Source organism: Diabrotica virgifera, chromosome 4, assembly GCF_917563875.1.
Source record: "Diabrotica virgifera virgifera chromosome 4, PGI_DIABVI_V3a".
NCBI lineage: Eukaryota > Metazoa > Arthropoda > Insecta > Coleoptera > Chrysomelidae > Diabrotica > Diabrotica virgifera.
This window is the reverse complement of record NC_065446.1, coordinates 203,972,092-203,984,932: the sequence shown is the minus strand read 5'-3', so window position 1 is coordinate 203,984,932 and position 12,841 is coordinate 203,972,092. Positions and strand designations below refer to the sequence as shown.

The following is a 12,841-nucleotide window of genomic DNA, read 5'->3' as shown; positions in this document are numbered from 1 at the left end:
AAGTTTATTTTGAATGATATATTTGAAATTAAAAATCACACTAAATTTTCTCTTAGTTTTTCACCCCTGTAACTTATTAAAATAAACATTATAGAAGTTCTCAGGGACTTTCGGCCCTCGCTAATAACGTAATCTCTCATTCTGCGTTTAAATTTTTCAAAAATACTTATTAGTTTTCTCAGGATTCGAAAAAAATTAATCCCCATTTGAATAGCATTGCAGCCGAAAATACGTACCGATCCTCTTAATACAAATTAAAATACATTTGAAATTATTCTTACCTCATATGCTCTAAATAACAAATAAAATTCCCGACCCCAAAATAACCCTTTCGCTCATGCTTTTTGTTTTTTAAGACAAAAATTTGAAATTAGGTAGACATATTTCTTTCATTTTTTAAAACTTTTTGGAGTACTAAAATAATTCCCTGTTATCCCTTTTAAGGGATGTGAATTATACAGTATATTTTACATTGTGAACAAACGGTGTGTACGACCTGCACAATATTTTGCACATTGTAAGTGAATTGTAGTGGCTCTTGAGACTTTGAAAACAAAATATAATTCAGTGGTCGTTTGCTAAAAGCAGATATGTCCACCACTTTTGGTACTTTTCAGGAGAGCAAATTGAAAGGGCCACGACGGCCATACAATTACAGTTTTAGCTTATATGTGAACTCATAAATGGCTGTATAAACATTAAACTCAAAACCGAATATAATACTTCTAAAACTGCGATTTGATGGACAGCGTGGACATTTGAATTTTCTCTCCTGAAAAATATCGAAAATGGACATATCAGCTTTTGGCAAACGGCCACCCAATTAAAAATCATATATCTGCAACTAATTATTTCTTTGTACGATATAACGTAGACCACTTTTGTTTTTTTTTAATACATAAGGGTATACAGCACTTTTTATAGACAAAATTGGTTCTAGAACCACATTTAGGGAATTTTCATCTAGAAGAAAAGAATTTGTCATCTATAATTGGAAAATTACCAAATCTATCCAGCCTTACTTATGCTGCTGCTCTAGTTTTTGATTTTTTTGTCTATGACGGAGATGAAGTCGATTCTCTGGTATCCAAAGGACGTCCCCCTTTTCTGGAGGATACTTTGTCTGATTTTATCAAAACTTCAGCGACGTGTGACGATGAATAAACTTCTTCCCTTTCCCTAGCCATCAACAACAGAATGAATAACTTCCCCGTTATATGTACTGCTTTCGTTAAACTCATTATTCATCACCTCTAACTTCTTTCTCCCTTTCCCCCCATCCATAGTCGTCATTGTCGTCATCGCTAAGCTGGTCAATATCTAATAAGCCTGCCTCAATTAACTCTATTAGTTGTTTTTCATTTAACAGCTATCTTTTACTCATTTTTATATTTTAATACTGCAAAATAAAAGAAGTATAGACAACTGTAAATAACGTATGGTTGTGTACTATACCTGTCGACCGCCTCCACATATTCACAGTGGACAATATATTGTACACTAATGTTTACTCAAATATAGAAAAAACAAATTAACTGATGCAATGTAAATACAGTAAATACAAGTGTTTCTTGTCATCAACAAAAATATATCTAACATTTGCAACCAATCTAAAAGCTACTAAACACCATCTTACGTCAAGACATTGATGTAAAGATCACAACAACTTAGCTCCTTGAATATTATTTTTTTTACTTAAAACTAATCAACGTTAAATGGAAGCAACGCCAAGGGTTTGAAATTAAAACTAAAATGTGTACACTACAATGTACATTGTGAATAAAGCGGATAGAAACAACGAGTCACGTCATTTCGATATTAGTAAAGTGATGTACAATATATTGTACACCGTGAATGAAAAGGATAAAGTGCTTATTTGGGCCCAGCACAATTTTGAAAATTTGCAATTTTTTCGCTGAACATGGATTGAAAAATTATTGCGCAAAAACTAATATAACAATTCCACCAAAATTTAGCAAACGTTTCAATCGTATTATAGACTTTTTCTAGATGGAATATGAAGGTTGTAAGTTATATTAAGGGGTCGAAAAAATCTAAAGAAGAAACTCAATTCTTGCAGCTTTTTTTGAAATTGCTATTTTTGAAACAATAAACATTAAATTTTCAAAAATGAATAACCATTTTCAATTTCGTTGCAAAACGAAAATACAGCCGAACCATATTCCAGTCCAATCAGAGAGTTCTGCAAGCACCTCTACCGGTTTCGAAACTTATTAGTCTCTCATCAGGAGGCACATATGCTGCTCTCCCCGATCCAACCAAAACAAACCCCAGCGTGCAGTCCCGAATTGCAACGAACGAAATGGCATAGATGCCCTAGCGGCAACTGCTAGCAAAAGACTAAGTTTTCACTCTAATGGCATATAACATATCCCACCAGAATGAAAACAATGGGAACCTTCTCTGGTTACACCTCCGAGGCTTCTACAATTTGCAAGCCATACGGATGCTGAGACTAAGGAAGATGAGGGAATTCTACAATTTACAATTCACGTCACATCTGCTCAGCGCGGTAAAGTTCCAACGAGACTGGTTCCCTTCATACTCCACACAGAGTAAATGTAAATCAAAAATGAATAACCATTTTCAATTTCGTTGCAAAACGAAAATACAGCCGAACCATATTCCAGTCCAATCAGAGAGTGCTGCAAGCACCTCTACCGGTTTCGAAACTTATTAGTCTCTCATCAGGAGGCACATATGCTGCTCTCCCCGATCCAACCAAAACAAACCCCAGCGTGCAGTCCCGAATTGCAACGAACGAAATGGCATAGATGCCCTAGCGGCAACTGCTAGCAAAAGACTAAGTTTTCACTCTAATGGCATATAACATATCCCACCAGAATGAAAACAATGGGAACCTTCTCTGGTTACACCTCCGAGGCTTCTACAATTTGCAAGCCATACGGATGCTGAGACTAAGGAAGATGAGGGAATTCTACAATTTACAATTCACGTCACATCTGCTCAGCGCGGTAAAGTTCCAACGAGACTGGTTCCCTTCATACTCCACACAGAGTAAATGTAAATCAAAAATGAATAACCATTTTCAATTTCGTTGCAAAACGAAAATACAGCCGAACCATATTCCAGTCCAATCAGAGAGTGCTGCAAGCACCTCTACCGGTTTCGAAACTTATTAGTCTCTCATCAGGAGGCACATATGCTGCTCTCCCCGATCCAACCAAAACAAACCCCAGCGTGCAGTCCCGAATTGCAACGAACGAAATGGCATAGATGCCCTAGCGGCAACTGCTAGCAAAAGACTAAGTTTTCACTCTAATGGCATATAACATATCCCACCAGAATGAAAACAATGGGAACCTTCTCTGGTTACACCTCCGAGGCTTCTACAATTTGCAAGCCATACGGATGCTGAGACTAAGGAAGATGAGGGAATTCTACAATTTACAATTCACGTCACATCTGCTCAGCGCGGTAAAGTTCCAACGAGACTGGTTCCCTTCATACTCCACACAGAGTAAATGTAAATCAAAAATGAATAACCATTTTCAATTTCGTTGCAAAACGAAAATACAGCCGAACCATATTCCAGTCCAATCAGAGAGTGCTGCAAGCACCTCTACCGGTTTCGAAACTTATTAGTCTCTCATCAGGAGGCACATATGCTGCTCTCCCCGATCCAACCAAAACAAACCCCAGCGTGCAGTCCCGTGCAATTATTAAATTTTCAATATCTACCTAGTGAAATGCTATGTGAACTTAAAAAAACAAAACTTTTATCTTCTATAATTTTTTTTGATGGAACAATATTGAGTTGGGACATTATGGGACGAAAAAAGCAAAAATTTTCGATTTTTTTAGATTTCGGTAAATAAGACATTAAGGTTAAGGTTGTAACGATGTGATGACATGACAAGCGATGAGCTGTTTTACCAGAGACGAACGGAGGAGCATCCGTGTTGGCGCATAGCGCCGCTGGGGGAAATCGAAGGATTAGTGGCAACAAGAGCATATTTAAGGGAGCCAGAAGAATGATAAAATCAGCCGTGGCTAGCGAATTCAACTAAGCATGGCTCAACAGCTGCTGCTAGCGTATTGAACTAGCATTAGCTGGCTTGGCAAAAGATGCACCGTATATGAGGTGGGACTATGCCTAGGCGGACGCCACAGTAGTGACGTGGGTCTTGTCATGATCGTTATCGCATAGGCGGTAGTAGCGAGGAATGATCTTCGGATCGGAATATAGGGCTATGTTGATTAACGTAGCGAGATTGTTATTGTGTATAAATATACTGTTTATCGTATTATTTTAATGTTGCTATTATGACCGGATAACTGTAATAAAGTCTAACATTGTTTTTCCTTTGCAGAAGACGGAATTATATTTTATTTTATTTGTTGTAAACTGTGTATAATAATTATTTTTAATATATTTACAGAACTACCCGTTACAAGGTTTGTGGCTGGCGTGTATCGTGTTTACTGATACAAGGTACATACTGAAGTGATTCCAAGAAAAAAAAAGATTCCTAGGGAAATTGTCCATTATGGTGTCCTTTTTGACAGATTCCGCCTGGACTATAAGAGACCTGGTTAGTCTAGACTTGAGCTCATGTACAAGAATTACTGCTACGATTTGCAATTTTACATTAAGCGTGTAGCGAAGTAAGTAACACTTTTTATTTCACAAAAATAATTTGATTACAAAAACATCTAATTAATATCTCTGGCGAATTCATTAACGTGCATAAATAAAAACTAAAATATATTTAAATTATTCTTACCTCATACGCTCTAAATAACAAATACAATTCCCGAGGCTTGGCATCCATTGGTAGGCCACTCACAAATAACGTCCTCACCTGTAACAAAAAAAGTTTCTTAATTCTCGAGAATAATTAGGATTCAAATTAGCATTTTAACTGTAATATTATTTGTTTTACTTTTGTTGTATCTCCGTAGAGAAGTATGGCATATATTACCGCAGTAAGCATAAAAGATTACTTGTCAGATACTTAATTTATTATGTAAAGGGATTTCAACTTTTATTTAAGGGCATATGCGCAAAATGTCGCCTGTCAAAATTTTCAATGTGTTTTAAATGTATTCATTTTTTTCTAATGCCTGAGCAGTATTTCTGAAATAAGTATTTTTGAAAAATTTAAACGCGCAATGAAAGATTACGTTATTATTTTAGGGGAGAAATTCGAATGCTATCAATTGTAAACGTTCAACCGAAACAAGAAAATTGGAACATATATCAACTAATTCTTGTTGGTACAAGTCCTCATATGACATGTAATAAAAATGTTAAACGTTTACTACTAATCCAACACGACCATTCTAAATTTTCTCCACATAAATCAGTTCAATATGTTTGACCCATTTGGCCCTATTAAGAAAGTTGTTGTACTTCATATTATTTTCTTGGAATCGGCGACATACACAATCAATAAAACCGTTTAATATAATTTTGCACGCAATATCACTCTCCTAAATGCAATACTACAATTTCTAAACTAAGATCGAGTTAGACATCAGATCGACTACATAATAATAATAATAAATACGGTACATCATTCCTAACTCAGGGAACCATTTATTTAATACTGAAGGATCAAAATAACACCCAAGATCCAGCCAAATACCGCCCAATTACTTGTCTTCCAACTTTGTATAAATTGGTCACATCCTGTGTAGCCCGGCGTATCTATTAACACTGTGACCTGAACAATATCATAGAGCCTCAACAGAAAGGATGCGCTAAGGATTCCATGGGCTGCAAAGAACAACTCATTATCGACTCAGTCATTTTGTAACCAGGCATATTCCAAAAAGATTAATCTGTTTACTGCCTTCATTGATTACAAGAAGGCCTTTGATTCAGTGCCGCATGAATGGCTTATAGATATATTGAGAATATATAAAGTCGATGATAATATAGTGACCTTTTTAGAGCATATCATAACAGAGTTGAAAACTAGAATTCACCTTCAAACACCTGGTGAAAATAACATCGAAACTGAAAATATCTCAATCAGCCGGGGCCTGTTTCAAGGAGATTCGTTGAGTCCTCTGTGGTTCTGTCTAGCTATGAACTCACTATCTCAGCTATTGAACTCCACAGACGCAGGTTTTAGCATCAAAAATAACAAAAATGTGGTGGCGAAGCTTAATCATTTATTGTACATGGATGATTTGAAATTAATGGCTTCCACTGGAAACCAACTCGATGAGATGCTAAAAAGTGGAGAAACTTTTTCTAATGATATTAGTATGCACTTCGGACTAGACAAGTGCCGTATTTTAAATATAGTCAGAGGAAAAGTACAGCACGGAGGATTCGATATGCAAAATGGCCAGAATATAGAGGCCATGTATGAAAACGATATGTATAAATATCTTGGAGTAAAGCAAGAGCGTAAAATTGACCATAAGCAAATGAAAACAGAGATAACTACTGAGTTTATACGAAGTGTAAAACAGCTGCTTCGCTCACACCTTAACAGTAGAAATTTGTTTAAGGCACTAAACACCTACGCATGTTCCGCGCTTAGCTACTCATTTGGCATTGTTAGGTGGACAAAAACGGACATAGAAAATATTCAGCGAAAAGTAAGAACGCACCTCACAAAGGCACAGAAACACCATCCCAAAAGTGCAGTAGAAAGAACGACATTACCACGGAATTTAGGAGGAAGAGGACTTCTGGATATAGGTGAGCAATTAGACAAACGAATTGCTAACTTAACAACTTATTTTCAAATGCAGGCTGAGACATCTAATCTACATCGTGCTATCTGCGCAGTAGATGACACAACACCGATCAAACTGAGGGAACCAGAAATGCGCATAAACCACCTCACTAAAGACGAAAAAAATGCGCACCTGGATGGGTAAACCTCTACACGGCGACATCCCAATGAGGTCAGCCAAGACTATGTCGACAATACAGTGTCGAACTATTGGTTGACATCAGGAAGGATGTTCCCTGAAACGGAGGGATCCTTACTGGCCATTTAGGATCAGGTTATACCAACCAGAAATTACCTGAAATATATCGTCAAAGACCCTCAGGGTCAAAACGACAGAAGCCGATATGGATGTCAAACCCAAGAAACCATCCAACATATTACCGGGGGCTGCCAGGCATTTGCTGCAACTGAATAGAAGGAACGGCATGCCTCAGTTGGAAAGATCCTTCATCAAGGGATAGATATCAAACTGGGACTTCTCCAAACGGACCATCTCGCATATTATCAATACGTTCCTGAGAGTATGCTTGAGGATGGCAACTACAAGCTATACTGGGACCGCACTGTGCTCACAGACCAAACAGTGGCATATAATACTAATATATTACATAATTCATATGTACATAATACATAAAACAACACTAATTGATGTGCCTAACAAAACCTAACAACCATAATCTACGTAGTAAATTTACTGAAAAGATCGCCAAGTACAGAAATCTGGAAATTCAAATACGGAGACAATGGAGAATGGAAAGTACCCAGACAGTACCGATTATTATGTCTACTACTGAAGTCATTCCGAAGACCCTCCTCGAAAGCATCAAAAAGCTGGGTCTGAATGAACATCTTTATAAGACCATGCAGAAAGCTGTACTACTCGCGACGGCCAGAAGTGTACGAAAATTTTTGGGAGATACACCTGCATACCAAGTCACCTAGAGCTTGATAACATGGAAAGAGTCCCACCAGAGCTTAATCCTTTTGATACCGTAGGTATCTGGGATGAGTCTATTTTCCCCTTAGAGGGAGTGTGAGCCGTATGGCTAAATCTGGGATAAATACGGTACTCCGCATGTCGGTCAAATCAACAATAACGGACTCTGGGGCAGATGCAAATGGCGATTACAATCCAGTTGTTATGAAACTAAAGATGAATACATTTAACGTTAACCGTCTCAAACCACTGAAGCGCATAGATTTAAAAAAAAAATCTCAAAAATCCCTTAAGAAAAATAACAACCTCTCAACAGGGGTAAACGGAAAAGTGCAGAATACGAGTCGGGCAGATTCGTCGAGAAAGAATGGATGGCATTAAGAGCAACTTTTCTAGAAACACAGACAAAGGATATTGGTTTCCACAAAAAAAGCAAAAAAACACCTAAAAGACCAACTAAATCCACGTTATAATACGGGATCTCAAATGATTTATTTATACTCAAATCATCTGTTCATAGCAAATAACGCTGTATTATTGATGTAAATATTTAGGCCATTATAGGGAAGCAACCCCGAAAAGCGAACTTCTTAAAATAATATCATTGTATAATGTTAATAAAGGTGGAGAATAAAAAGAACTCGAAGGATTATTCGAAAAAAAAAAACTGTTAAACAGATTAAATATACAAAAATCTCACACATTCGTTAAAAAATTTGAAAAAATCTAACACATTCGTTAAAGAAAAGCGTGGGGCTCATGGAATCAACGGTTTGAGGATAGATATTTTTTTCTTTTTTCGCGCCCCACGCTTTTCTTTGACGAATGTGTTAGATTTTTTCAATTTTTTAACGAATGTGTGAGATTTTTGTATATTTAATCTGTCTAACAGTTTTTTTCGAATAATCCTTTGAGTTTGATTTTTTTATTTTTTTTTTCTTTTTAGTTGATTTTTTTATAATATTTTTAATTTTAGTTACTCGTAACTAAAGAAAAGCGATTTAGTCCTGTCGCCAGGGGGGTACAACGGCCTCCTTAATTCAGATAGACTTACTCAAGTTTTTTTTTATGTAGTTTGACCCGTAGAACACGAATTTTTGGGTAACAGTTGATCCCGATGTCGATAAGATTGTTATAAACAATGAACTTAAGGAATAACATCACAGCGATTTCTCGCAAAACAAAACATTTTTTTGTATTTCTTGGATGATTCTCAGCAAAAATTGTCTTACAAGTTTTTTCGTAGGATGCCTAGTTTTCGAGATAAACGCGGTTAACCTTTAAAAGTTAAAACGAAAAATCGCTGTTATGTGATTCAAGTTCTTCGTTTATAACAATCTTATCAACATCTGGATCGACTGTTACCCAGAAAATTCGTGTTCTAGGGGGTCAAAATACATAAAAAACTTGGGTAAGTCCATCTGAATTAAGGAGGCCGTTGTACCCCCACTGGCGATAGGACTAATTCTTAAAAAAAATTTTCATATTTTTTATTTTTTACTTTGTAGTCTTACCTTACCTTTTCAACATAAAAATATATTGTCATATTAAAAAAAAAGGATGTATGGTAGACACATTTTTTGAATTTATTTCAACATTTGATACATACATTGTACATTTTCTGTAATTTCTTCATACATTTCTTAAATCAAAATCATTATTTACACCTATTACAGTTTTCGCAGTCTTTCCATCTCTTCTAATGCTTTACTATTGCACGGTGTAGACCCTGTTAATTTCTCGCAATGCAGTTCTTCGATGCGCAGGCATTCTAATGATCGCACTCGGCTAAATGCAACGTAAGCCTGTCCTTCAATGTAAGATGTTCAAACATGAAAAATAGTCGGAATCGGCAAGAAATTTAAAACTTATTGTTTATTTATGGAGCATAACGTAAACAATTAACGTAAAAAGTAAAATTATGTATAGTTCATATAATTAGCTACACTCTGTAAAAGTTTCAAGTTTCTACATTGTAAAAAAAACAAGCGAATTTAAGTATTTTTCATTAAAATCGTTTTTTTTTTATTTAAACAATTAATAAACATAAAAAAATTATTAACTATTCGTATATTGTTCCCGCGAATGCATATGTCTGCAAATGTTCATGTCTGCATTCTTACCTACTTGGGTACAGTTGTGCGAGTTTTATAGCTATTTTCGGTGCAAGACTCCGTAGCGACTAACGGTGTGGTTATTACTTTATTGGCATAACTTGCAGTTCAGGTAAATATTTAGCATCTTATTATTGCATTTTATCGGTAAGTTTTGGTCAAGTCTTATTTATAGATGTCCTTTGAAGCCGAACAAAAACGTTTTGTTGGAATTATGGGAAATGGTTCCTAGCGAATATTTTTATATTACGAATAACAATATGTACATTGTTATACGATATATCTGTTGTTTTTCAGTAAAACATTTTCAAAAATATTTTTCAGTCATTCCTATACACAATATAAAATATTTGTATGAATTTTATAGGAATTACTATTTTTTTAAACTGTCGGTCTCTGACACCGTAGCGACTCTTGATGCTCCGTTTATCCTAGCGACTAACGGAGGGTTAACAGATACTTCATTGGTCACCTCGGTAATTATTTTTCTTCTGCTTTTTCTCATAACGAGCTCCCATTATAGATCTCTATCTATATTAGCATTTTCTTTGTACTTTATCTCATTCTTCCTGTTTCTCTTCTTCCCGGCGAATTCCAGTCCAATATTTTTTTCGGCCTCTTGTGCTCTAGCATTTCTTGTAAACTCCCATATCACGATAGAGCTCTGTTTTCCACCATTTTTCTTCTTTTATTCTGTTGCATATTTCCTCTGTTTTATCGTTTACGCGCAATCTAAATTCTTAGCCAAATCACAATAACAATAAAACTTTAACAGCATGTTCTTTATTTGGTCCGACCTTCGTACTGAAGGTCTTCCTCTGGATCTTTTGCCCGCTAGGTTGCCTTCAACTGTCATTCGCTACATGCCTTCTCTTCTTCTAGTCGTATGTCCAAAATATCTCAACTACATTTTGGCTGATAGTTGTGGTGAGTCGTGTTTTTTATGTTCTGTTAGAATTGAGTTATTTGTACACATATTCAACTTATATTCAACTTAAAATAAAGCTTTAATTAGAGAAAAATATAGTATGTGTTTGGAGCATTAGGAAAGTAATTAAGTTTTAGACTAGAGACTAGACTTAAGCTATCACTTGCCGCTAGGGCATCCCTGCCATTTCGTTCGTTGCAATCCGTGATTGCACGCCGGGGTTTGTCCTAGTTGGGTCAGATAGAGCAGCATATGTGCCTCCTGATGAGAGACTAATAAGTTTCGAAACCGGTAGAGGTGCTTGCTGCACTCTCTGATTGAACTGGAATGATGACGCGGCTGTAGTTTCGTGTTGTAACGAAATTGTAAATGGTAATTCATTTTTAATTAAGCTTTATTTGATACATAATATTCTCTTATATAGGATTATAATATAAGGTTATGATATTATTATTGTGTATACCTAAAATTTTACCTCAATTATGTCATCCACAATCGATCACCAGCTTCAATTAATGTCGTATTACGACAGAAGAAAATTATTTCAAAGGCGTTTTTTTAAGTGATGAAAATATAATAATTTACATGCGATTAGATGGTAAACTGTCAAAAATGAAAACATCAAGAAGCTTTTTAATGAAGAAGTGTTATTAATTTTATTATTATTGGAAAATTATCTTGATTTAAAAATTATGAATATATTATTCTAACATTTTAGCCTACAGATGTCAAACTGTTACTAAATATAACATTTGTTAATAATTCGTAAAGTTTAGGTGAAAAAATAAACAGGAAAAACAAAGAAACGACTTCACGCCTGTGACATAATCGTTAGGGAGTGTTGTTCTGATGTGTTAGATAACAAACTACCCTTCCCAGTTTTTCCTACCCCTACCCCATATTTTTTGCCTGCTATGTGCTTTTATTATTTATATATCTGAAAGTTGTACTTTCCCCACCATACACCATTTTCACTTAAAGCTAATTTGGAAATCCTTCGTTAAAATATGAATAAAATGTTTTCATCTGCTGTATAGACATTCTATATTTCCGGTCTATATAAGAACTGGTAAAATCAATTTTGACAAGTGTGCCGGGGGCATTTCGTAGTTATTCGTTATTTTTGCTAAATAGAAGTAAGCGTTGAATCTAGTATGACCCCAGTACATTTTAATTCAATCACCAGATCTAGATTTGTAGCATTTAGGTTTAGTGAAACTTCTTAATGTTCCTTACTTCAAATTTGAGCATAGGTAACCAGATTTGAGCATAGGTCTGCAGTCCAGATACAAAATAGATAAGCGCCAAAGGCAGATACACTCACCTCTGAGCTACCTAGACCACCAGGTGAACCTTATCACTCTGAATTCTTCTTTCTGGTTATGATTTTTTGGACTTCTGTTGAATTATATTAATTAAAGTTAAATTTTCCTTGGCTAAAATGTGATTGTGTTTTTAATAATGTATTCACTAATATTAGATCTTGTAGTATCGTATAATATATCCACTAAAATTATTTTCAGAAATTATTATGCAGAGTGAGTTTGATGTATGGAAACACTCAATTAGCTCGAAAACCGCTTGTACGATTTTTATAGATTTTAGTGGGTAGGAGTTTTCTAATGCGGCCCATATTATAGTGCTAATTACATTGTTCTCAGATCTTCCGTTTTTCTGGAAATCTAATGAACTTTCTTATTTCGAATAGAATACCCTGTATATTTTTTGAGTTTTTAAGTCCATAAGAAATATTGATTATTTTTTATGTTATATTTCCTATACCTAAATGCCCTAATTTCGGAGTTATTGCTATATTAAAAAAAAAAAGTTTTAAACAAATTATAAAAATAATTTTTTTCGGCCCAGGTAGATATTATTTTACGTTCTTTGGATCATTGGAAACAAAAAGGTCTTTTTTAATTTTTCCCTAAAGTTAATCGTTTTCGAGTACTTAATAAACAAATCAAAACTGAAAAAAAAATCGAATAATGACGATATTCAAGGTTCAAAAACACAAGTAAAAAATATAATTTTTAACATTACGAAGTACCTAAATTCAAGCTCAACTCTTCGTCTAATAGACTGCCATAAGACTTTTTGGCTCGTTTTATTGTAAAACATT

General features: G+C 35.1%; 1 protein-coding gene across 1 annotated transcript in view; it reads right to left on the bottom strand.

Moving 5' to 3' along the window:
- The window catches only part of LOC114346012 (protein couch potato), a 408,847-nt gene that overhangs the window by 291,321 nt on the left and 104,685 nt on the right, over positions 1-12,841 (bottom strand). Inside the window, exon 2 of the mRNA XM_050649860.1 lies at positions 4,770-4,847. Within this exon, the coding sequence (XP_050505817.1) occupies positions 4,770-4,847 (78 nt within the window). The remainder of the gene's footprint in view (positions 1-4,769; positions 4,848-12,841) is intronic.